Genomic DNA, 27,676 nt, shown 5'->3' on the forward strand with positions numbered 1-27,676 from the left:
TAATTTTGAGGCTGACATAGGGAGCATGGCATGGAAATACGAGAGCTCAATTTTAAATTGGCTAAAATAAAGTTTATTTTACTGTTACAATATATAATCTCTTATCAACACAACTCACAAAGTGTTTACAAAATAATCTCATTTTCTGCTGCATTTTAAACACTACTTTTATACAAACTTTAAAGGAAAATAGGAATTTGTAGCTAGAAATGTTTTTGTTACTTTTTTTAAAAGCATCACAAGAATTACTTCAAACAAGACTTTTTTTTCTTATGGTGTCACCTTCACAGACAAAACTGTATGTTTATTGTAAAGACCTGAGGAGGGATTCATGACAAAGGATGTCAGTCCTCTTAGGCTGACAGCAGCAAGTGCATTTTAGCTAGCTTAGGTGCTCTGAAACGCCTTACAAAGAAATCTCCCTTTCCCTACAGTGACTACAGGGAAAGAGAGAGCCTGGTGCACAAGGGTGGTGTTCATGAATCCCCACACTGATGACCTAGTATGCAGCAAGACCATAACACACAAAGCTCTGGTCCTTAATTCTGTGCAAGAAACCATGGGAATCTTAAACAGAACAAAATTTGAAGTATTACAGTTGTCACAAAACCTAGTATTTCAATATGTTAAAGTTACCTAATGTCTCTGTGAATCTGCTAGTAACAGGCAAGTATTACATGACTCAACCCTGGTCTCCACTACAATGCAGTAATACACATTAGAAAGAGTGGAAAAAGCTACCATTTTCATGGCTGCTAGAAAGATTTGTGCTAAAGTGAAAGGATTTATGCTCCTGCAGTCAAGTCAGTTGACAGATTTTACATGACAGCAGAATCAGGCTGACAGTGATTATTTTACATACATCAAGCAGGTAGAAAGAGGTGCTACTTTTTTTTTTTTCATGCATAGTTTAACCAGCTTACAGCCAGCTCATCTCCATTAAGACCAGAGATGCATGATCCACCATTTGGTATAAGACAAACTACCAGCAACTATATTTCCAGTGCAAACAAAATTGTCTTTCTTTGAGAAAAACAACTAAATTTAATGCTACTTCTCAAAAAACAATGCTTACGGTGTGTCATTTTCTACCTATTTTGGTCTGCATTTCTAAAGTTCCCTTCCTCTCCCCAAATCACATCCGAAGACAGATGATCACAGTACACTTTTTTAGGGAAATGACTGTCTCCTCCCCAGAATAAATTATACTGCCCACTGAAGATCATCCCTGAGAGCACTGTACTAGCTAGACACTTTGAAAGCAAGTAATATCTCATAGCTTAGAGGAAAAAAAAGGCTGTTCACGTCGTGAGATCTTGTGGTTTTAGAAAGCAAAAAAATGCAGCTACTCTGAGCATTTAAATTCCCTGAGCTGAGTGAAATTGGAAGATAGTAATTTGTAACACAAAGCATAGTAACATCTATAGCTGTACTTAAAGAAGCTGTAATTTTTTACAGTGGTAAAGTCAGACATTAAATTACAAGCATACAGCAGTTAGTGGTGGTTCCTTTTACTTGCTTCCTGTCACAGGAAATACGATAGCCTTCTTTGGTGAAAACAGCAGTGAAGAAGCTTGATGACTTCGGATTCTTTTGCCTTCTGATATCGTAGCAATCTTTAAGCTACAGGTAGCGGCGATACTACCAGGCCATAGTGCAGTACAAGTAAACCATCCTAGAGAGCAGAGAAAGAAACTGTATCATCATATCACTTCGCCTTCTCCGTGAGGTGTTTCTGTCACCACCAGGTATGACAGTCACTGCATGGCAGAACCTCAGCTTCAGTCTCACTCACCATTTTATACCATGCCCCTTCCATATGGTGAATGCAAGTTTTGAAATATCAAGGCAAATAATTATATCCCCCTCTCTTCAAGATAAAGCAGGATGTTAAAAAGAAGTATAATCTTTGTTTTTATTTTAAAGTTATAATAGAATTATCTTCATACAACAGGCTCTTGTTTATAACTCATGCTGCTTTCCACATAATACTGTGGGGCAGAAAAAAAAGTAATCAATTAAGTAGTTCTAGAAGGTGCTGCCAAAAGCTGTACTGTAAGAGTCCAGACTACCACTACATATTTATTAAGTAATGAATACAACAGATTAAAAAAACCAACAAAACCCCCCTATTAGTTTATTTCATGTTTTTCCTCTTCTGAGACTGTTCCACATTAAAAAAAAAAAAATTTACCTGTGAAACAGGACACTTCTGACTCATTAGTCTTATGTAATTTAATTCACACACAGTTGGTGAAAGGTCTAGCACTTAAGTCTGCTTTCACCACTGATCCGTCGGGAATCTGACTTGTTGCATTAGACCTATTGATATGGACAGGCTTCAATAACAGTGTTCTTTTGAAGAGAGAACTACATTAATCACAACTGACATGTTAGAACTTCTGCCATATTTTGCTTCTGAAGTTTCTGTCTATTAACATACAGGATGTAAGATAATATTATGTTCCAGAGAAGTTACACAGTTCTGTGTGAGGTGGTATAACAGCATATTAAAAAGTTAATTACAAAACCAAACAGTAACAAGACTTTCACCCTTTACAGGCTCTGTATTCTAATACAGTAACAACAGAAAGTACTATATTAGTCTAAACACAGCATTTTGGAAAAATATAGATTTTTTTAAAAACAATAATTTGTTATCTGTGTAGAAATGCTTTTCACTGCTTAGTGTAGCCTCAACTACTCAAAAAAATCTGAGCCATTTTACATTGGAGGAAATTTAAGATTAAGAAATTGACCTCAAAAAGACTCAAGAGGACAGAATGTGCTCCTCCACACCTCTGTGACATGCTCTTTTTCTTTCCTTGGGAATTCTTTTCAGACAGTGCCTATCAACACTTCTGTGTTCTGTCTGGAAGATGACCTCTTATTAGAAAAATAGCCTTGTTTTGCCTCTAGTGCCACAAAGCTCTTTCAGCAGAAAACCACCTTAACTGCTGCTGTGTATAATTATTTCACTCTCTTCTACCATTAGTTTCTTTAACTTTGGCAGCTAAATGGTGCCACTGGAAATAAAGCTACTGTTCTGGGGGAAAAAAAAAGTGCAGTATGTTATTCTCAAGGGAAAAAGAAAGTGGAAGAGCTATGGGAGTTTTCAAATGTGATGATGAAAGAAAACAGATTCCTAACAAAGGAGGAGAGATGTGCAACAGCAGTACTTTGATCAAATTAGCCAACATCCTCATTTAGTAAGACCTGAAGCTCTGCTTTTGGCTACAGATTTTGTGATTTATTTAAAGAGGAGAATAATATTCTAAGTCAGGAAAAGAAGACACCAAAAAAGGAGGCAAATAAAAGAAAAATTTTGAAATGTAAGGTCCTAAGAGTGGCCATACCAGGGCAGACCAAAGGGCTACCTAGCCCCATGCTGAAAGCCTAATTAAAAATACACGAGACGGGAAAGTATACTACCTCTCTATACAATTTTCCAATTTCAAAAGCTTTTCTCAGAAAGCTCCTGAGCCCTAAGTCAAAGTAGCTTTGTATCAAGTGTCTTCTGATGACTTTTCTTCTTTTTGAATCTACTAACTTCTGGCACCCACAAGTCAAAGCTAAGGGAAATCAAATCCAAATGCTTTGTATCACTGGACATGGTGATGTCAGTCTTAAGATCAAGGCTGAAGACCCAAAAAAAAGGGATTAACATGCAGGCACTGAGAAAAGTGGATCAAAGTGTTCTTTTATAAGAACCAGAAGGGTCATACTGGAAAAGAAGGATGGCACATTAAAACACCTACAGAAGAAATGATGGTCAGGCCACAGCAAATGTATGTGTCCCCTAACTCTACAGCTAAAGGTGATACAAACAACTTCAGAGCAACAGCCAATGTGCTCTATGAGTCTCATGCAGCTTCTCTTTCGTTTAAATGATTCTTACAATGACACATGAGAGCCTAGAGTAGGGTGGATGCCAATCAACCTTAACTTCAATGGACGGGAATGAAAAAAACCTATTTTATTTTTATGTTATTAGTGCCAGCTCACTAACCTTCCTTCATCTTCTCATCCTGTTAATAACCAGAAATCCACTGCTAACTCCTAAAAGAACACAGGAGGAGACAAGAGCTTTAACTCATGTACTCAGTCCCTAGCATAAAGCAGGATGACGGCATTGTGATATGAAGACAGGTACTGTGATAGCGCAGGTACTGTGAAGTTACTTATGAACGTCTCGGCACACAGTGTGTTGTTATACCTTCACAAAGGTATACTTACTCCTTGTGCCTGTTAGCTACTTCAGTAGAGAAAGTAAGACACATTCAAGCTTCCTTTTTTGGAGAACTGTGGTCAAAAATCAGTTTTTCCTCTATGGCAGAGTTTCTTAAAGGAAAGGAATACTTACACAGGAAGAAAATGCTACAATGTATTCTTTGATGAATGAGTTTTCAAATGGTACCTTTGGCAGTAGGACATTTAAAGAAAATATCTATCTACACAGGAAATATCCCTACTGAACCAAAGGCCAAAACCACCTCAATCCTTTCTGTATAAAGAGAAGCTGAGAATTAACCCTGTACTGGCACTGCTTACTCTATAATTATTCACTTTTAAAGTATTATACATTTCTATACATGTTCAGCTGCTTTCTCTAGATACTGTTCTTAAAAGGAAACCCAAACAGAGAATGAGCTCTCACTGCTTATTACAAATCTCAAATCAGGCTAACTCACATATGCCCAAAAGAAAAGCAAAACTCTCCAAGCATTCTTTGCCACTCATTTGTGAACCTGACCTAAAAAAAAAAAAAAAAAAGGAAAGGATTCCACCTGTTACTCCACCAACTTTAGAGCAGAACTGAGAGATCTAAACATCACAGTATATACAACTTTGGATGTTGCAAAAGCAGCAGCAACACAAAGTGCCCCACTATCCAAATTCAATATCCCCACAGCAAAGAGTAAAACACTTCCACAGCAGATGTGGGCTAGAGGGTCACAGTAATTAAATTAGATCACAGCTCTTACTGCCCAGCTCAGGAGACTAAAAAATACAATAGCATTGGGTTACAAAAAGGTGAGAGTTACAAAGAGACCATTATGATCTGCAAAACCTCTGTGGCAAGGGCCAAGGACATAAAGGAAGCTACTCTTTTTAGCTTTTCCCATGTGTGAGCTCATTACATCCATCAGTGATACAGGGCTCAAAGAGCCAGCTTCAGACAAGTCAAAATAACTAGCAGCTTGGATCATGTTGCATTTGTGCAGTAGAGGGGAGGAAGGTAATACAGTGAAGAAATTATATTCCCATATAGTTAGTAACAAGCTTCCTTCCTCAGCTATTTGATCAAACTCTTCATTACAGGCAGATCTCAATGCTTGATAACCAAGTTGAGCTTTTAAAAAATGTCTATCAGTGTCTTTGATCTCTCCTTTCATTAAATTCCACAAGTTTTACAGTATTTTAAGAATTAAGCAAAATTACTTTTTATATAAATTTTGTGTAGCAATTTTGGTTTTGCCCTAAACAGAGCTAGAAATCTTATGTTCAGCTAATTAGAAAGATTCAACCAACCACTCAATTTCAGAAATGTTAAAATATCTTGAGATCAACAAAATTAAACAAGATTTATTCCAGATTTTTTTTTAGCTTTCTATCAACTACTCAGAAACTAACATGTTAATTGTTTACATTCAACCACTAAAATTAGCTACCTACTTACTCCAATTAAAACAACCCAAACAGGTTACTGTGGGGCCAGTATCAGGAATATTTATTTCACCATCAGATCACACTTGATCTTCCCATGCTTGTTGGAAAGGCACATAGTTACTCAGAACAGCTAAAATCCTGCTAGCTTGCACCTACAGACTTCAATTTACTGAGGCTCTAAGACATCATTACACATTGTTACTCAGTAAGGAAAAAATCCCAACACCCAAAGTCTTCTCAAAACAATCTTGAGCATTTAAGAACCATTCAGAAGGAATATAAAAGCCCCTAAAAAGTCACAGTGGTTATGATGCACTGCATTGGAAGAAACTTTCAATGTAAATGCTGTGAAAGGATGCATGTTAAAATTAATGCCTTTGGCAAAGAGAAACCTATCTGCATTTTTAGAATCACTTTTCTCAGCAAAAAGGGTAACTGCTGACATGAATGAACTTGCAAGTGAAAAATGCAATTCAGAAGAGCACTTATTTTTCTTCTCTAACAGGGCCTGTACTCATCTAAATAAATAACTCCAATGTTTATTCCTTTAAATGACTTTGCATTGCGTAAGTATGGAGCATCTAGAATGAATCTCAAACTAGTAAATGACAACGGCAGTTCTGAAGAGTGTTTCAGCATCCTAGTGAGAGCTGTTAGGGGCATTCCAAGCTCCAGCACTGGTTTGGAAAGGTTGGAAGGTCATAATGACACAAGATACCCTTGGAGCTTAATATAAAATCTATCAAGTGTTCCTCTGTAGTTGCACTCTCACTGGGCCAGGACAATCACATCCCTCAATGAATTTCAGGCCTTGGTGAAAAAGAAACAACCCTTACAGTTTTTAGACTTGATCTATTTTTATTTTCTGAATAATTATCTAAAAAACATTTTCCAAAATTTTTTAATCCTAGAAATGCATCCTCTTGATTTCTGAAAAATAATATGAGACTATAAAACATGAAAATGTCACAATCATTTCAATATCAAAAAAGGAGCAACTGTGGTTCATTTTCAACATTTCTACTGTAACTATTTGGCATCCTAAGAAGTTTTGTACCAAAATGAAGAAAAATTAAGGAAGTGACTATGAAAGTGCAAGACTTCACAAAAACCAAAGATCTTTTTCTGTTTGTTTGCCCAAGAGAGCAGGCTTGTGAGAATTCATCACTAGCATACTGATTCTGTAATAACGAGACTTGAAACATCACTGGAGAATGTATCCTGAGACAACTGTTCTCTTTGAGGAGCTGCTGACTGGTACTTAGCCACTAAACATCAATCAGGCAAACCCAATTCTGACAAGAAATGAAAGACCCTAAACATCAACTAGGCAGATCCATTTCTGACAAGAAATGAAACTGATGCAGTTTTCCTTAAAGTGCTTCCCCAAGAGCATTTTTCATACAACAAAAGCTTTCATGCTAAGATGAAGTCTAAAAGCAAGTACCTTGGACTATAACCCTGGACTGAGAAATAAATCATGCCCCTGATACTTACTAAAGCTTTTAGTGGAGGGCACTTACACCACTATGTGTTGATTGCTCTATTTATCTACAACGAACTCATTACGTTAGAGCAAGTTTTGTTACCAGTGCCAGCTTCTGCCTCATTTCTATCCCCTGCTCCCCAAAGCGGGTTAGGGTTACATTTTCATTTTTAATTCATATTATTATATAAACAGCTAAGACATCAAGTATGGCATTTATTCCCTTTGACCGCAGAAACTGAGGTACACACCACAAGCCTCAAAGATTTTTAATGTCTGCCAACACTAGCATGAGCAACATATATCTGCTCTGACTGTAGGATCTCTCTTAGTTATTCAAATCAGGTACAGGTGATGCAATGTCCAAGATATCTCGAAATCACCTTTCCACTTCTTGCTCCTGACACAGAAGCCCTCTTGTAGCACAAAAGGGCTCAGCAGGAAATTTAAACCTAAAAGACTGTGCCTATGTGTGCACAAACAAGTCAAGAGAACTGAATTTGACACTATTTTAGCCCTTCTTCCATCTGCTTAGATTGCTTTCCAAATAAAATACCAATCTAAATCCTATTTCTTCCCACTATATTAGATAAAACATCAACTTTTCAGACTTCCAAGTTTAGATTAATATACAGCTTACCATACATCATGATTTTATATCTGTATCTTACTATGCACTGGGCAAACTACTTCATTGATTTTGCTGCACTTCTAAAATGGTGTGACCCTTCCTATTACAAAGATGCTTGAAGAGATTCCCAAGGAAATAAAAGAAATGCTTCTTATTTGCAGAGCCAGCAGCACTTAAAACAGTAAGTTATCAGTAAGAAATAGCTGGCTGTACACTCATGGTGCGACCAGGACCGGCATAATATACATCAAACATATTAACTGCATTGGCTACTCTGTACCTTTGGTTTGTGCTTTTATGAGTGCTTATTCCCCTGACCAGTCACAAGGTTAGTCTTATTTAGGATGCTTCAGTCCTTTGATTTCTTGCAGAGGTGTAATCACCAGGGAGGAAAACAAGGAACATTAATTGAAAGAAAGGCTGGTATAATTTATCACTGATAAGATAGCAACTTGTTTCAGAATAGAAAAAAACACCACAAAAACCTCATATCCAGAACATCAAACCATTTAACTCATGGTATACTTCTCAACTCTATTTACAATATAAAAAATATTTTGCAGAATCTGGAGAGATTTTCTAAGTGACTTCTTCAGGCAAGTTGGTGCTTCCTGGTAGCTTAGTGTTCTATTTAGAAAAGAAAACCTGGAACAAAGCCCCAGCTGCCCCACATACCTGTACTGCACTCTCTCCTATGACTTGGCGAATTTCCCTCAGTGTCTGGTAGTGTTCTAGCAGATGATCACCACATATTATGTCCACCTGTGAAAGAACACAAACATGGTCAAGTTCAACCTACCTTTGGACTAGCAAAGCAGTATCCAAGTCCTTTAAATTTGTTTAGAAGAGTTGAATTCTAGCATATTGGGCATTAAAGCCACCTTTACCTTTGTCGTCCAAATGTATTTAGCAGGCACAGCACTACTGCACTGCCCTAATGCCTCCCACCCCATGTCCCTGACCTGGGGCTCACTTCAAACAGAGAACAGTTTATTGTTTCACTCCCAGTTTGGTGTGTCTGCTGAAAAAAGCTGTTTAGTAATAGCTGTGATGAATTTAATGGGAATTTAGATCACGTATTAAAACTATCCCACAAACATCCAGAGTCATTCATCAGTTGCAAGAGAGGGCAAGTTGTTTGTGCCACTGACAGAAAACAAGCCATTGCTACCCTCATTCTTATCTTGAGTAAGGAAACACATGAATAAGTATGCTTAACATGACTGTTTGGAAGGAAATGTTTTAACAGAGAAGAACAGCTCAACAGCTCACTGTATGCCACTGTCAGCAATTACATCACACAGTCCTCCTTCAAAATGCAGTCAAACTTCTGTGATGCAAGTGAAGGGCATACTCAGCAATTCTAAGCAATGTCCTCTACTGCAGCTAAACTATGTCAATGATGTCTGCAATTCTGGAGGAGGCACTTGTGTTACGTAACTGCCCATAAAAACAGTAACTTTGGGGGAAAAAAAGGAAATCATAACGAGGTATTCTGAATTCCTTGCCTCGACCTTGAAAAATAAGCTTCTTCGTAAAGTTACTTTGAACTTACTGTGCATAATGTAAATCCAGCCTCTGACATTCCGAATCAGAGCAGTTAACACAGCACCGTTTCTCTCTCAACTGCAGCTTGGTTACATTTTCCTTATGAGCAATTTCGAGATATGGAAATGAGAGTGCTCTCATCTGTGAATTACAATGATGAAACCTCAAAATTAAAGTTAAATGCATTGACAATGAGCTGCTCCACAGCTTTCTGCAAGGAAAATGTCTAAGCTCTGCCACTGCAGTAGTCAGGGAGCATACTGCAATATCATTACATATTCTTTTGCATGGCCACTTTTCACTATAGGATGCAGTCTGCGCTTCAGCTATTCATTTCCCCTGGATTTATGCTCTTCTGCATGCTGAGCCACTATCTCTCTCTTGTTCTTCATTAAAAGATTTAGGAAGATTTATGTCTCATGCTGGCAGACCGCGTTGTTCTGAAAATCAGAAACACAGGAATTCTACTCCTTAGAGGCTCAAAAAGGGCTAATTTACTTCACCATCTGTATAGTATGAGAACAGTGTAGAATACTCTGTTCACATTAGATTGACTCTTAATGTGCAGAAGATGCAAACTGCTTAGTATTACTCTCCTTTTAGCTTCTAGGAGGAAACCAGCAAGTAAAAACTAATCTGGATGTAACATTAAATATTGATCCATACACAGACCTATATATGTTTAACATCAACATTTGATGTATTTAACCCAGAACGCAAAAGAAATATTTCTTTTTCTTTCTGAAAGTCAGTTACAGTTATTTCTGCCATTTCCCATGCATTTTAGCCTCTACAGTTATTACTGCAGGAAGACAGATGTCTGTTTTGCTTTCCAGTGATATATGAGTTTAATGACTTCTGCTTTATAAGCTTACTTTTATAATTTTATACCACAAGGCATTGAAAACTCAATCCTGCTCCCACTGAAACATATAAACATATACATTTTATATATTCTACAGAAATAGAAAATCTAATATATTTGCCCAATAGAGGATGCAAACATAGTGACAACTACTGACAGTCTTTCAAAAGAGAATCAGAATGCTTGTTTGAAAATATTCCACTGTTGATTCTGCTGCTCCCGTTTCAAATGGTAGTCATTAAAGATCCAGTGTCTTCTAATAAATTGAGAAGAGTTTTCCCCATTTACTGTGTTAAGAGTGCTCTGAATACCAAATGCCTAATCTCCTCATTCCAGCACCAAGGTCTGAATTTCTGCCTGCTAATTGTTAGGCTAGGATTCATTCTATAAGGACAAGAGAATAAAACATACAATGAAAAAAATCCCAGTTCAGCGTGAAAATCAGATGTAAAATGTGTCTCAGAGGAATCCTTGTGCCATACAGAAATTAATATATTCCATTACAAAAGAGTCACCAGCAACACAAGTGCTATGAATTTACTACAACTTCAACCGACTGGTAAAACTGAAGCCAGCTAGTACTGAGAGCTAGTGAGACGGCAGTAAATACAGTTTGACTTTCTGCTGAAAGGAAATATGAAGGTGTAACTGCTGAACACTCAACCACTTCTGTTAAAATTATTAAAATAAAGTAGCCATTCCATTACGCCATTTATTTTCTTTAGGTGGCATGTTTGTGATTAGAGCTATTTCTCTAAATGACACTATAACAGACAATTATAAATTAATACTCACCAAGGAAGACAAAGATAAAAATGGAAAACTTACTCATGTAAGAGACATCCCACATAAGATTGATCCCAAGGGGTAATTTGGCCCAGAAAGCAGTAGACCTCAATCAATAGTTTCTATGCCTACCCATACTATCCAGGGAAGGACAAGCAAAACACGAAGTTTTAGAGATTAACATGAATATTTGGGCTAGTTATTCAAAAAGCTGGCAAAGCTTCCCATTCCCTCTAGCTGCTTTTTACTCTTCAAAGGTACCAGATACTTCTATACCAGGGTCTAAGACTGGCATAAAGAAACTGCATCAACAGCTACACTGTATGAACACAGAATTTCTTCCAATCTTTCCCCAGGCTGCAGTTTACACACACACACACTTTCAGGAATGTACATCTGATTACGGAACATTTCTATTCCATAAACTACATTAACGCATTCAGACCAGCCAAGCTGCAAGTCTTTCAGCAGTCTCTCTCGTCCTCACAGAATGAAAGACAAGAAAGGATAATGCTACTGCAGGATGACCTCAAAGGAAATAACACTTTAAAGAAAACTTCTCATTTTCTCCCCACTCTTCAGCAGAACAGAAACTATACAGATGTACATCAGATATCGAAGCCAAGTACATAATGGATTCCAAACACTATAGACTGTATTTAGCTCAAATGTTACCTACTTAGCTATTACTAGCAATTCCAGTTGCTCAAAACCTTTCACCCCCCAAAATAATTCCAGCAAGAATATTAAAGAGAAACCTTGTAATTAGAAATATATATAAACACATACAGAAAATTAATTGTTGCCCAAAGCATAGGGATCAAAACAAAGCACCAGAAAGAGTAAACTACAGTCTGTCAGCTCAAGTGGTAGATGAAAATAAATGAAGCCTTAACCTTTCAGATAAACTAGGAAATAATCCCCTTGCAAACTCAAATACAGAAGTCTGGAAATAATTTGAGGCTTCAGATTAGGAAAAAAGAACAAAGGCAGTGGCTTCAAAACTGCTTTTTAGACTTTTCTATATACTGTCACACAAGTCAGATGTCTTATTTCATTTTCATTAACCTCAATCCAACCCACTTGTGCAGGTCAATGAAGAAGGGCAAATACCAGCTAATATTCCACACAAACAAATTAAGTCAGAGGTCCAAGTACAGTCAGTAGTTCAGGAGAATGAGTAACATACTTTTTATCACTTGGTCACTGAATCAGCTTTAACAGGGAACAAGTAAGACATTCTCAAATAATACTTTTACAGACTCTCAAGCTAAGACGGTATGCCATAGGAACTGACTGCATTCACAAAATAACCACACCGAGCATCCTTACTAGAAGTTTCAAGTCTCAGGTAAGGCACAGTTAAACACTGTGGCAGTTAAGTTTTCTGCACATAAATGTGGGGAAGAAGACTAGGAATGCAGTACATTTTAGCTCAATAGTGCCCGAAACGTGTTTCTGAAAGAAATTTCCCAGCTTCCCAAGGAAATCTAGTTCTTGGACTCCAGTCCCAAGTTGAGTGCACCAAACTCATGACATTTATATAAAAAAAATGATTATTTCAGGTAATGAAGAGCTGGAGAGAGTTAGAAATCAAGACTAAAGAAATAATATTAAAATGAAAAGCTTGATGTCCTAAGTTAATATCCATTTCTCCTTTAACATACTTTGAGGAAGCCTACGGGAAATGAACCACTGCAGTCCTCAACTCCCTTCAAAATTTCTACAGCAAACTAAAAAAGCAGCCAAGCATCATCTACATTTATATTCTTTGCACGTACGGTTTACAACCTATTTCCCTAAATTCTTCTGCCTGTGCTAACTTACATTCAGGTTCTTCCTAATTTTGTTTTACATTTTCTGTTTTATTAGCCATCCTTGGAAGCTGGAGTAAGACATGATTCATTAGGTTTATTGATCTTCAGTGACATATCTGACACCTCTTTTACTTTCTGCATGTTTACCAACAAACCATCAGCTTCAGTTCTGCACACTACAATGAGAAGGTGACAACTCAAGACACACACTCCTTTAATCTTAAATCCCCATATGACAAAGAAATGATCAATCAGGATAGGAAAAATACTTCCTGCTTCATTTCCCTAATTCCCCGATCTTTTAAAAATAAGCCTGAATATCTTCAAGAAACGAGTCATGATTTGTGGCATGAAAATCAACTACAGGTTTTCAGTGACCAAAAAAAATACTCGCTTAAAAAAAAAAAATAGGAGCAGATCAGAGGGGAAAAAAAGCAGCAGCCAAAGGATCTGACTGTAGAAGAAATCAGATTTAACATTTCCTCCATACAGACAGGGCTTGCACAAAAGAGACCAAGAGATTAGCGCAAGCCAAGGACTGTACCTTACTCCAGAATGGCAAACTGGATACTAGCAGAGACAAAAGTAACTGGGCCAGCATCAAGCAACATCTTGAGAAAGGAAGTCTATGAAATCATCAGCTTCTGAGACACAGTAACAGTTACCCACTAACAGCGGATCATATCCTGTCTGGTGAAGTCCAAGCAGAAAGTAACTAATGGTGGAAAAATTCTGAAGTTATCTCTATTATGATCTCAAGACTGCAAAATCTGAAAAACATCCAACACACAGGCCTAGCTTGATTTTGAAAGATGGGTAACTGCAGTTTCCGTTATGGATGTTCAGTGTTCCTGAAAATTGAGATTCCAATATATTACTACAGAAAACCCAAAGAAACAAAACAATTCCTTCCTCTCAAATAAACAACTCCTCAATTAATGCAAGAAATTTCTCCAGCCTCATTTTGAGGATACTTTTATTTGTTCAGAATATCAAGTTGCCACCACCTAAAAGCTACAGAGACTCTCAACTGAGAGGCAACTAGCAAATAAAAAGGCATTACTTCCTCAGAATGATGAACAATTTATATCTGATTTGCTTTGTCACCACTGAAAAGGCAAGCAGCATGAATAAATACTCTTTACTGAGGCACACAGTCATGCTGTACTGTCTCAGCCAGCTACTGCTGTATGAAAACACAGCCTTAACTCCAAAGCCACCACTTAACTTCCACCATTTGCCTATTCACATCAGTTTGATTTACCAATAATTGATAGCTTTAAGAATCATTTCTACCAAAATGGTTGAGAAATATGAAGTTAAATTATTTTGTACCATATTCTGCTCCTTTGAATTCTTATTTGGAGGCATATGCCTACATTTGCATTCATACCTTTCATTTCAACGCATCCATCCACAGTATAATTCTTTCTTAGCCCTTGTTTGCTTCTTCAACATTCAGTTAAATTTTACTGTTATTCAGCTTCTACCTGTCTCTGCCTTCATATCCCCCCCACACTCACACACCTTCATGTCTACACACTCACGTTTTATCTTTGAAAGAACAGTTATCTTTTGGTTTTGAATTTCACCTACTGAAATCTTACGTGGCACTTTAGTAACTCTATACAAATATAAGTATTATAATGAAAATCTAAACATGTTGCAAATGAGTTGGGAGAGTTGTTCCTTGCAGATCACATTTCAAACACTTTATTTTCTAATCCTACTGTATTAAAAAACCTAACATTACTTCTAGACTCTAAAGAACAATGGAAACGTTCTGTCTGAAGCGCAGGCATTACATTGATCACAGTGAACTTGTAAGTGCCACTACAAGTGGCATACCTGACAAGTAGGGTCTAGGTCCATTTTTCTTCTGAGGAATTTCTCCACATGTCCAATTGTTGCCTCCCCTGAAACACGCACAAACTTCTTCTCCAAAGGCTGCAAAGAATAAATGTAAGATTTTAAGACAACGTACATTTTTAGCCATCATTCATTGTAAACCCCAAACTCAAGTGAAAGCTCAGTTGAGGGACGCAGCTTAAATTTTTGGACCCTTCTCCAATTTACTTCCAGATTACCTCATAGGGAAAGGACTAAATATGTATTAAGACTTCAGGTTCAAACTTCCTGCTGTTTAAACCAACATTTAAAAATAACCAGCTACTGACTTCAGTCCTATTTGACTATGGAAGTACCAGAGAATGATATTTGCTATTAATTCTGCATAGAAATTAGCATTATACAGCAGTTTAAGACCTTCTCCCTCCACAAGCATTTACTCATCAGAAGCACATGAACTATTTCCTAAAGTTTCCTTATTTTCCCCAAATCAGGCTTGTATATCATGATTCAGATAACTAAACCATGTAATTTTATAATGCAAGGAGCTTAAGTCCTTTAGCACTCTAGAAGTATTATGGCTTGGGCTGAAATCAACTTAATAGTCCACAAAATTCCAGAATCAATTAAAATATACTATGGAGAACACAATGGCAAGACTGGTCTGAAATCTTTTTGTATCATTTCTAAATACTTTCACAGTGACAACAACAAGACCTTTCTTATGCCAACCTCAAAAATCTTAATGGCTTTCTTGTCTACGGATAAAATTTTAAACAGCTGACTGGTGATATGGGCAGCTAAGCGAAGAGGCACAAAGGCAGAGCAGATGACTGCATTCAGTATGATAAATGGATTACCTTTTGTGTCAATTAATTGGATTTTTATGTTGACTTCTGGACAGCTGGGATTTACTACCCAGGTTCATCATATTCTTTCAATTTGAAAGAAGGGTCAGAGGGTCGTGACTACCCTTGAATTCAATCATGAATTTAAATATGTATTCATGATAACCGTGGTTTTGGAACAATAGTTTCAGAGGAAGGGACAGAGTGAAGCATGGGGTTAACACACCGCAAGGAATTTGAAAATGCTGTAGAAAAATACCAATTAAAAGATGAGGTACTTAAAACTCACATAGATGATATGGAAGTCTAAATATGCACATAAGCTGAGTGGCACTTTAGTCTATGGACAGCAGGACTATTTGCAGCGCAGAACTATTCACTGTGAGCAATGGTGGGCAGTCTTTCATCTTCAACATGCTTAGAACACTAGAGTTAAAGTGAGCAGGAATATTTATGGCTGAGAAGGGAAAAAACCCAACCAAAACACACACAAAACACCCCAACCTTTCCTGAATCACAAGCATTCCTTAATAATGTTCAAATCAAGTATCTTTTTTAAAAGGCAAAACTACTCACATTGGAGTGGCATGTTTCAGAGGAAATAAGTGTCTAACAAATTTTAGTATTACAACACGTAAGTTAATAAAATAGTTGAACTGTCCTATAGTCATTCTTGTGTGGCCCAAAATGTACACGGTAAAAAACAAAGCAGAAAGAAGGGCAAATATGAGACAGGAAGGATGTGAAGTGATACAAGGGCAAGATGATGAAAAAAACCAATGTGAAATGTAAGGATAAAAAGAAGAAAAAATGCTGGGTAGGTGTGGGGGTGTAACAGATGAAGAAAATTGACTGCAGACATTTTCAGGATCATTGCCCCCCTTCTGCAGATTAATTCTGTTTTATGAAACTATACTGACACTTCAACTCTTTGTGAAAATTCTTATTTCTGTATTTGAAAGTTTGAAATTGCCTACTGAACTCTGCCATAACAAATGTAATTACTATTAAAAATAGGATGAATAACTGCAATCAAATCTAACAGTTCAGACTTGTGCCTGAAAATATATCAACTCAGCTGAAAACATGAATGAAATTAGTAAAATGGTACAATCAGGACAATTCATATTTAAGTTACTAACACACTTTTTTCTCAAGTTCTTCAACAGTAAAATTTTCCTGCTAACTGTACCAGTTAGGTGTCTCTTATATTCTATTATTCTGCACCATTCCATCTTTTGAGTCCTACAGTTCCAATACAATGAAAGATTAAATGCAACATATACTAAGTAATTTTAAATTACATCTCCTTCTTGCCGATGAGTAGTCTTGTTTTCTAAATGTTTAGCCAAAATAGGGGAATGACACACTCTGAACATCTCTAACTATGGCATATGAAATCATGAAGCCAGCAAACAATGTGCAGTTCCTCTATGAATTTGTACCAAAGCAGCTCAGTAAGAAGATCTGTACTGGACAAAGAGCCGTATTCTTTAGCAAGGATCAGGAACGCTGTTGCTTGTTTAGCAGAACAGCCACCGTTCAAGACAGCAAACGTTGTTAGTGAAGGGAAGGAGAAAAGAATAAGCTTTCTGCTGGCTAAGGAAATATATCGTGCTGTCTAGACAATTTGGTTGGGTTTTTTTTTTTTGTTATATGTTTAAGCACATAGCAATTTATTATACCGTTGCTATACCTCAGGCTATGCTTCCTCTGAATAACTTAGGCAAGCTTTCCACTACAATCAGAGAATCTTCTTCAAAAACCCAGTATTTTAGACAATGTCTATACCTTTGTTTAGGATTCCAGTAAAAGCCATAGTAGTGCACCTTTTGGAGAGATGCAAGAATAACAAGCTTGAATCACCTAGGTGAAATTTCATCAGTATCATTCCCATTCTCCCAGCAAAACTTTGATTTTTAGCCTCAGAAGCATTCTTTTCCTATTCTGTGATGCTATACAACAGTAAGTTTGAAAGTACACTAATCCAAGGTTGGTTAGTACTATGCTGATGAAAGTTCAGGCTGCACTCCATGTAAGAAAAAAACTAAATTAAATACACTCAGGTTATACATATTTCTGAAGTAAATCATAAGAGAAAAATGCAAATTATATCTGTACCTTAAAATTCCCTGTGCCTTCATTAGCTCTGAAAAACAAGAGAACAGTAAGCACAGTCAATATTGCTAAGGTTAACAGTTATTAACACCCTCAAGCTCTTTATTACAATAGTGACTTACTGATTTAGCAGTCTAGCATATCAAGCTTATTTTCCTAATCAGACTCTTCCTTTCATTAAAGTCTAATACATGAAGTAATATTAGACTGAGTTTATGTATCTTTCTCCTCCTCTTTATTTGTACTTCATTTTTCTTGTGAATTCAGCTATTTATGACTTTAAAGTTTGTCTACATGAAATGGAAAAAACACTCAACACAGCCTAAAGCCATTTTTAAACACAATATAACATTCATTTCCATAGAAGTAGGTTGTAGTATTAATGCTGCTTAAACATCCATACTTCATCATCCTTGATATTTGGAACCTCAACAGACAGTACCTAAGAAGTTGCTGACAGAACATGCCCAACCAACAAAGAGGCTTTCTGGGCCAGTTTTTGGCCTTCCAGACTTATTTATATCACAGGATTAATGCTAATGCTATATAGGAACTCAGGAAAGCAGCAGGTATTTCTCTGGAAGGTGAAATACATATAAAGGTGGTAAATGACCAAATTCCCAGCTGGCTTCAACAGAGGTTCACTGATTTGCACAGTCTGAGCATGTGATCTACTACTGATCATCTATACTCCACACCTCCATCTTGTAGTGCAATGTATAAATTCCACAATTAAGCAAGCCCAATTCATGATATTTCACTATTTTTGCATTGCATTAGCATGTATGTACATGAGAGGGGGAAAAAAAATGCAGTACTTCATTGCACTGGAGGGCAAAAATCAAACATCACTATAGATCAGCCATACTTCTACTGACCATTTGATACAGAAAACAAATGTATTTGTAATGTTTGTGCAGACCACACATTAGCATGGCACTTCAAGTTACTGTAATTGAGTATTTTCACCTCTAAATATGTACCAGCTATCAGGCAAAGTTAAGTAAAACTATCATCAAATTCTGCCACTGAAATGAAATTTAAAGTTACTAAGAAACAAACACAGAAAAGCTTTTCCACTACAGTTGTCATTTGCTTTGATACAGCTCCACAGCTGACTAGATAATATACTATAAAGACACAATATAGACAGTCAGACTAACAAAGTAACAATTTCTGCTGGCTGGTCCAATCTATTCCAAGTTTTCTTCATCCAAAATGCTTTCTTAATCTCTCATCACCAAGATAAATTCTTTGATTTTGACTACTGAAGAGGAAAACATATTAACCTTTAAACATATAAAGCATAAAAGAACATCAAAGGTTAAAAAAGCCACTAAAATAAAATGCGAAGTAGGTGCTGTCAAGCCATCATCCTTGTTTTGTTAGAAACATTCTGTGCTTCCCTCCACATGAGTAACAAAACCAGTGGAGAGTTTCACATAGTATAGATGGTATTTGCACAATATTACCTGCTTTGCTGCCAACACTGGAATGGAAGCTTGAAATAAAGCTACCAGAAAAACAAATACAACACAGATTCAAAAGTCATCTCGTGTCACAGACAGGCATATACATGTTTACTAGTTTTGAGGTTTAAGTTGCCTGACATATTCCTCTTGCTTTGAAAAAACAAAAACATAACCTGCTGAGAATTACAGGAGGGGGGAAGGTAACCAGGAGACTTTCACAGTGGAGATCTAAACCATTTTCACTACAGTGAGTTCAAACTGTATCTAATCCTGAAGTCAAGACAACCTAAGGAAGCTTTCCTAGAGTCATTAAGTGTTCCAACCTGAAAGGGACATCCTTGGTACTAAAACCTAATTCCTGTTTTTTGAAGTAATTTTCAGTGAGATTACCACCGAGACAGACGAGTGGCTGTCGGTATAAAAGCATGCTCCTATGCCCCTGCACTCCACGTGCTCCCTCTGCCACCTGCTGGGCCAGCACAGCAGCGGCCCGTACCCATCACCGGCATCCTCCAACCCCCCACCTAGACGGGAACTTCATGGGATACAGTCACAGCCAAGGCAATAAAACAACCGCATACACATTCTTAACCCAACATCAACGCAGGGTAAATAGCATTACATTTACTCTTTTCTACTGAGATTTTAGTCAAAGCATTTTACCTTTTGTCTGTATATATCCATTTAATCACGTTTTACACAATGGGGTAAAAAGCATGCTCGAGCATCAGGTCACTGGGATCCTGTACTAATTACATTCGGTTTATACCACATTCATTAAAGGGAAAAAAGCCTTTATAAGTACAATTAAAAACTAAATTAAGTTTCAAGTGTACAATACACAATGGTCACAGGCTGAACAGCTGTATAACGTCTTTGCTTTCCTCTCCTGTTCAACACATGGCTCTTGGCTCTACTGCTCTTAATGCAAAAGCATTAATTTCCTCAGTTTCTTCAACACATGAATGTATTTCCATACCATCCCGCTCAGCAGAATGGCAGTATTAATACCTTGTTTAAGAAGAGGAACCAAAGACAGTCTGTGTTGAAAGGTAACCAAGAACTGCAAGTGCCAATTTGGGACATCAAAGATTGGATTTGTCTGCAGAACACTTGATACTCCAGTTTTAGTCATGACTCTCACTGCTTTCAGCTGTGCTTGTGAACATTCAGCACTTCTGCAAGTCAGGCATAAAGAAAATGAACACCCAAATTAAGTCTGGTGTGTGTTTTCACAAGGATATTCTATAATATAGTCGGGCATTGTTCCTTAGAGGCATAGCTCCAAGACCTCTCTTTTCTTCCTGCAGTCCCACTCCTTGTCCATTTAAAAGAAATAAAGAAGCTGCGTGATGGGCAACATAAAAATAAAGCAAACAAAACAAAAAACCACACACCACCATCTACCTGACCAAAATTTACCCGTGGAGGATTACCCACGGAGGAAATTTGTTCTGTATTCTGAATAAAGTGAGACACAGTGGAGACACTGGACATAACATATAAAAAGACTAGGACATGATGTCTACAAAGTGTGAGCTGAATCAAGATGGTATGCTTTGCTGCTAGAATTTACCAATTTCTGAGGGCTTGATTTTACATCATTTGTGTAATAGTTTGCTATGACTATGTACTGGAGTTCTCTGAACATTTTGTTCAAAGTCAGGCCAAAAGCTGGCACAATCTGGGTAGAGGGGTCAGAGTTGCACAAAAGTCAAGCTGCTTCCCCCTCACAATTGATGTTCTGCACTGTGTGGTGCTAGCAGAGTAGTTACAGCTTTCAAACCTTTCTCAATTATCCCCTCTCAATCACTAACATACAAAACTGCACATGGCCAAAGCAATACAGTTTCTCCTTCCTGTGTTCCTGAAAACAAATCAAGTGTTTGGGCTGGATTTCACCCCCACAATCCATGGCTAAAGGTGACTTCTCATACAAAAGCTTCAGCATAATTCATTAAAGTCTGGGAAACTGTCTGGCAAACTTAATAGCAGATCACATTATTATCCTCACCACTTAGGGGAACACTACTCTTGCTGCCCAGGTTGTAGTTGCAGTCCCTGAGTTACATGAGCAAGTCCTAGCATAGTCAACATTAAAGGTGCTGCCACCTATAGGGACTAAGGAAGTCTAAGAGACAAGTATTTCATCATTCAGTTTACTGAGACTACACTACTTTGTTAAAAATAAAATAAACACATGTAAATTTTAAAACTACACTTTTTAGGAAGCTATTTTCATAGGAAGACGCACATTTAATTATCTGCATCATCTAGCTACGCATAGTTGGCTATCACTATTGCACTCTAAGTTAAAACCAGCTCCCATTGCTATTCAAGGTGGAGGAAATGCACATTCAGTGAAAACTAAGAGCCAGTTAACCATCCAACACACACAAGCAGCATCCTCACGTCAGCCACTTGCTCTTACATTTGCCCACAACTCACCCGATGAATTCCAGAAGTATGGAGATGTCAAGTTCTGGTGGGATCCGGAACATAGAGCCCAGAACTTTTCGAGGTCTTCCTCTGCTCACTGGAACTGGCTGTGGGACAGCTAAAATATTCAAATAGCCAAAATGCAAACACAACTTGAAATAAAAGCAGCATAAAATGCTAACGTGCGCCAAGCAAAACAGATGAGCTCATAAGGAAAAAGAGCCCGTGTAATTCATCCTATGTTTTTTTTTTATTACTACATCAGCTCTTCATACATTTCATGCTGTGTATTTGAACCAGCATTTTATTAGCTTTCAGCATAGCATTTCTCCAAAGAGCTGTTTATTTGATAGTAAGACAAAAAATAATTAGAGTAATCCCTCATCTGACAACAGACTTTGAAGTTCTTATTTCTACTCCTTTGTAACATCTATTATTTATTAAGGGCCAGAAAATAAAATTAATGCACATTTAATATACATTTCCTGCTTGTAGGCAAAATACAATTTTGAAAAAAAATCCAACCACAATCTGGGTTTAAGTGCTGCCAGTTTCATCTGGTTTTGTAATCTGAGAACTGTGACAAGTTACAGTAATCAGACAACCAAGAATCTCATACTTCCAATACTATCTTCTTCAGTTGTGAGTGAATATTTCAAGGAAAGCCCTTAAAAATAAATGGTATAGTAAATATTTCCTTAACAGTGTTCTCTAAAGTGATTACAGCTCACCTGGTTTGGGCACTTCTAATCCTCTTTCTTTATAGAAATCATGCATTTGTTTTTTCTCTCCTGAAAAAAAAAAAACAAACCACGATACAGAACAGATTGGAATGTTTTTTCAGACGCTGAGAATATCCATAGTTTCCAATGGTCAGAGCAGTAAAAACTTTCCAAGTTCCTACAGACCTTCACCATCACTACTATTCCACATAAGGCTGGGACACTTAAGATACCAGACTAAGAGTTTGTTAGAGAAAACTGGGAAGAAATGAGAGTAACTGGCCATAAATCGTACTGAAATAGCTGCAAAAACTAGTAGCCTTCTGGCTGTCATGACTCTGTTTTTATACCAGCTACAGTCCGTATATATTCACTGGATGTGCATATTTCACTCAGTCCACCCAGATGGACTGTGCAGATTCACTGGCTCCCAAAGTTCAAGGTAAATGACATGAGACAGTGAACACATCTAAAATCAGAAAAATAAATGGGGCAGTGAGGAAAAACTAAAAGCATTTTGAGAGAATCAGTCTTAGCAACTTTTTTTCAACTGAGCCAAGTGAACTTGGAACGATGTTTTCTGTACTTATACAAAAATATGAGGCACAACTATGAAATATTATCTGGATGTTTATTTGGATACTGTGATGGCTATGATTCATGAGATGGGGTACATACCACTATCCATAACAGCATTTAGCAGCCAGAAAGATGCCAGTTGTCACAGCTAATTCATTAAGATTTATAACCAAAAGTTAGAAAACTATTTTAAAGAGCCCAGAACAGAAACTGGGCTTTGAATTACTCTGTTTTCTGTTCAATATTTTCAATCTCTAGATGGTAATAAAATAAAGAAAGGGACTTACTTTCCTCCAAATTGACAACTAATTTATAGACTATGTCTTGCAGTTGCCGGTCCAGTCTATTAAAGAGAAAAGACATAAAGCATTTTAGGCACAAAACTGAATGGTGTTCATTAAATTGTAACACAGATGCCAAACACACAGTTGAAATGCAACGTACATAAAAAGACGTGACAGAGCAGCAATTCTGTATCTGTCTAAATTCATGTCCTGACAGCAGGGCTCCAACAGAAGAAGCCATGTAAAGTTAAAAGCATTCAAGAATTCATGAACAGTTTGAGAAACTAAAACTCAATTTTCAGAGTTAATAAGCATACCATGCCAACAAAACTTTGTCTAAAAGGAAAACAAAGCAAATAGTTAAGTTCTGGTATCTCCTGTAACACTGAGCAAATGCATAAAAATACCCAGGGCAGGGAGTAATGAACCCTAGAAAGGGATACAAACTAGGTAAAACAAGAAATTGAGTATTTTTATCTTTACTATTGAGATGAAACTTAAAGAACACAATGCATTTCTTGTAACTGTTCCTTCATTTGAAATAAGAAACCACTATGTTTGTAAAACAAAACACTTAAAAGCAAGCAGCAAAAGTTGAAAAAAATTATACCTATAAAAACGGATGAACTTATTACCTGATATTATAAAGGGGCTGTGTCTGATGTACAACAATATTGCATTTTGGACATCTGTTGCTATAGTAGAAGTGTCTCACTATGCAGCTTTTACAAACTGTAGAGAAAAGAAATCCCATAGAAGTCACATGCCCATGACACAATACCATCTGTTTAAGCAAGAGGAGCAATTACACCCAGACATCTCAAATAAAATTTCTCAGAGACAAAATGAAGTTGTTCAATTTTCAAACTCAAGTAAACAGCAGCTCTCTGCCTGTACAGGATATAACAGTCCTGAATATTCAATTAATCCAACTGACGCAAAGGTAGGTGTTCAATGTTGTAATTGTGTTACCCAGAACAAAAGCAGAGCTAAAACAACAGAATATTGACTGCTGCAGACAAAATGTTTGCTGAAAAGCATCCTACAAACAATTTCAGTAGAAGAACCAAGGTAAAAAATTATAATTCTGCCATTTTCATTGTATTTTACATGTACTTTAAAAACCTCAAAGGAAACCTAATGCGTGGAAATATTTAGAATAAATAACCTACTATCAAATCAGCTCCATACCAGGCTGAACACATCAAACTTTTCCACAACATTTACCAGGAAACTTCTAAGACACCACCACAGTTGCACTTGCAACATTATGCTGCCCTTGCTAACAGTTGTGCATTTTCCTAAATTACAAGCTGCAACAAATATTTCATGGTATATATCAAACTAGTAAGCAGTGCCCCATAAAAGAAGAAAAAAAAAAAGAGGAAAAAAGGTTTTCCTTCTGTGTAGTGTTTACAGCTGAAAGGAGTAAGAAGCCAAGATTCTTGGACTCAGGTAGGAACATGGGTGTGGCTGAGTCAGCTTCACAGAAAGGGTTTTATTAGCTTTGAGAGAAAATAGTTCCATTAGCAATGGAAAAACTGGTAACAGAACACAAAGATTGAGAGGAAAAATAACAAGACAGGACCACTGAAGTCAGTATTTTATTATCCATCTGTTTCTATTCATCAGATTATAGACTAACTGTTCCTTGGGTGCATATAACTGTTTCTGTATCTGAACTGGTACTTCCACACAGCCACTTACTGAGTTTTGTGATTTTACAAGCTCATATCAACAACATTATGAGCAGAGCTGCTCAGCTTTCTTTTCTCAGTTATATACTCAAAATTCCTAGAGCCTACTTAAAAAAAATTAAAAAGTATGTAGTAGCTCTATTTTTGCTTTACTCAGGCTTTATCTTTCTCTATATCTTCTTCCCACTTAACCTGCCAAGCTAAACTGACTTAATGATTGATTTCATAGTTTTCTGATCCTTAAAATATCCACAAATATATTTTCCTTAAGGAACAGAATAAACACAACACACATTCCCTTCAAACAGAAAATGATCTTTGTGAAGCCAGCATGTCTCAACAGCTTTTTGTTTGCATTTGCAACTAAACTCTTACAATGACAATGCTGATACTTACAAGTGTGCAGACATTCTGTAATAGTTGTAGCATCAATGAAGTAACCTTTGCAGATGGAACACAGGATGTAAGGAGTCAACTCTGCAAGGTTTATCATACGCTAAAAGCAAAGACAGTTTGTAAGAGTTTGAATACACAGGCTAAGCCATTAAATTTCCTGATTGCAGCTTCTAAAACATCACAGCCTTAAACCATGAAAAAAGTCTGGATCAACATGTTACAGAAACGTTTTTTTCTAAGAGGTCTATCATTTCTCACATACAACTCTTTTCTAAAGATTTTCATCTAGTCTTCTGAACTGACCTTTTTGTGAATGGCAATCCAGTTTGTTTCATGAATCATATTTTGAAAAGCAGATTATAAACAATCCTTTTGGGAAAAATTCCTTCAGAGAAACTCCTTAACAGAGTATCAAATAATCAGCAAGCTTGAAGGGGATACTGGTAGCAAATAATACCATTATTTGAAAATGCTCAGCAAGTGTGTTGGTGCCCCCAGTCAAGATATATAAGTAGTGCTGTCTCTTGTTTCTACACGTAGTTTTGGATTATACAAATACATACTGAAGCAAAGACTGAAATCTCACTGCTCTGAATTCTGGTTATGATGTACATTTATCAGGAATGCATACAAGTAGTTTCACAACAATTGTCCTGTGGAAGTCTACTATTTCAAAAAAGAACAAATTTCTTCTATAGCAATGGTCAGAGATCTGTCTGAAAAAGGTAACGTTAGATTGCTATGTTCTACTTCCTTTAGTCTCAAAGCCAGACCAAGGGGCTTTCTTTCCCTCAATGACACCATTCACTTCACCTACATGCCACTGTCTACCACCCTCTCAGCTACGCCAAGGGTTTGTAAGGGCTTCATTTAAATGAGGCAGATAAAATTAACTTGGGTAATAATAAAAAGCCTATTACTATAGAGCTTACATAGACTAAGCAGGTGTCCAGATTCACACCTGGAAGTTTTCACAAGTCCCCAAAAGCTCGTAAATTGACGTCCACTTCTTACAGGACCTGCCTGAAAACCGCGGACGCGGGTCCTCGCCTGAAGACGTTCCGCTTCACACCCGACAGCCTCCCTGCCTCCTCGTGCCCTCCTCACGTTCGCAGCTCCCGCCCTCACCTCACAGCCGCCTCCGCGGCGCCCTGACCCGCTCCGGAGCCCCCCAGGCCGCTGCGGCCGGGGCCGCTCCCACCATCCTCGCTCCCGCCATCCCGTCCCCTCCCCAGGCCGCGGCCGCCCCACCACCGCGGCGGCAGGGTGCGCGCGCCCCCGCCTCCAGCCGCACGCGCCCCCAGGCGGCGCGGGGCACGCCGGTAGCGGGGCCTGGCGCGCGCCGCAGCCGTTGCGCCGGCCGGTGCGTGTGCCCCCCCCCCCCGCCGCCCTTACCTCCCGGTCATCGTCCGAGTCGAGCTCCCCGTCGTCCGTCCCGAACCGAGCCCCGGCGTCTCCCTCGAGCTCCTCTTCCTCCATCTCCTCTTCCTCGTCGTCTTCGTCGTCGTCCTCATCGCCGCTGGACTCCGAGCGGCTCCGCTCGAACTCGAAGGGGAGGGAGCGCGACCCCGAACAGCTGGGAGCCCCCTCCATCTCCTGGTCCTCATCGGCCGGACCCGCGCCTGTTCCATCCCCACCCGACAGCCCCGAGACCACAGAGCCAACCTCCACCTCCATGTCCATGGCTTGGGGTGGAGGGCGGGGACCAGGGCAAACGCGGGACCGTCTGCTGGCCGCCTGCGGGGGACGGCAGGAGCGGCAGGCCACCAGCGCGGCCCCGGGGCGCCTGCGCGGGAACGGCGCGGGGCATGCCGGGAAGTGTAGTTTTAGCGGGCGGGAGCGCGCCAATGCGCATGCGCTGAGGCTCAACCGCCTGGTAAATTTTACCGCCTACAGCCTTCTTTTAGCTTTTTTTATACTCGTCTCTCCTCCAGCTAAGAATTAACTCGCTAATAGGACACAGGCAAATGTGTATCAGGAAAGCGCGTCAATCACAAGATACGAGTTTCATTCAAAAAAAGGGTTTAAGTCTAATATCAACGAATTCGTATTTACCAAACACGAATAAAAAAAGCAGTATTAGAAATACCTGGAAAACCAAGTTACCCATCCGTAAGTAAATTTAATTCGGAGCAAGGCCCGTAAGGATACCCAGTCCCAAGGCCATCCTTGGTCTACTCCAAGGAGGGCAGCAGTATTGGCTTATTAACACCAAATAATCCATTTCTGAACAAGGTTTCTCGCATACGCACACCGCAAGCACTGCTAAGCTCTATGACTCATATCCGCACGGTTACTACCCAAAATCACACTTATTTAATGCCAGGACACCCACAGCGCAGCAGCCGCCTCAGAACCGCTCCTCCAGACTCATGCCACCCCCGCTGCCATAAAGCGCTTCTGGCAGCGTCGCAAAACGAAGCCGCGAGTGCCTAGGTAGGCAGCGGCAGCAGCGCCCGTCCTTTGCCCT

The 27,676-nt window shown here is 38.4% G+C and overlaps 1 protein-coding gene across 1 annotated transcript; it reads right to left on the minus strand.

Annotated features, from left to right (window-relative positions):
* Positions 1-50: 50 nt before the first annotated feature.
* PCGF6 (polycomb group ring finger 6) lies at positions 51-26,991 on the minus strand. Its single transcript, XM_074831195.1, has 10 exons — positions 26,602-26,991; positions 25,207-25,306; positions 23,749-23,845; positions 23,117-23,172; positions 22,260-22,319; positions 21,538-21,646; positions 17,621-17,648; positions 14,652-14,750; positions 8,463-8,549; positions 51-1,675 (listed from the first exon to the last, which is right to left on the minus strand). Exons 1-10 carry the CDS (start codon positions 26,887-26,889, stop codon positions 1,619-1,621), a joined length of 981 nt encoding a protein of 326 aa, XP_074687296.1. The 5' UTR covers positions 26,890-26,991; the 3' UTR covers positions 51-1,618.
* Between the last annotated feature and the right edge of the window lie 685 nt (positions 26,992-27,676).

The sequence above is a fragment of the Strix aluco genome, chromosome 7 (assembly GCF_031877795.1).
Source record: "Strix aluco isolate bStrAlu1 chromosome 7, bStrAlu1.hap1, whole genome shotgun sequence".
Classification (NCBI taxonomy): Eukaryota; Metazoa; Chordata; class Aves; order Strigiformes; family Strigidae; genus Strix; species Strix aluco.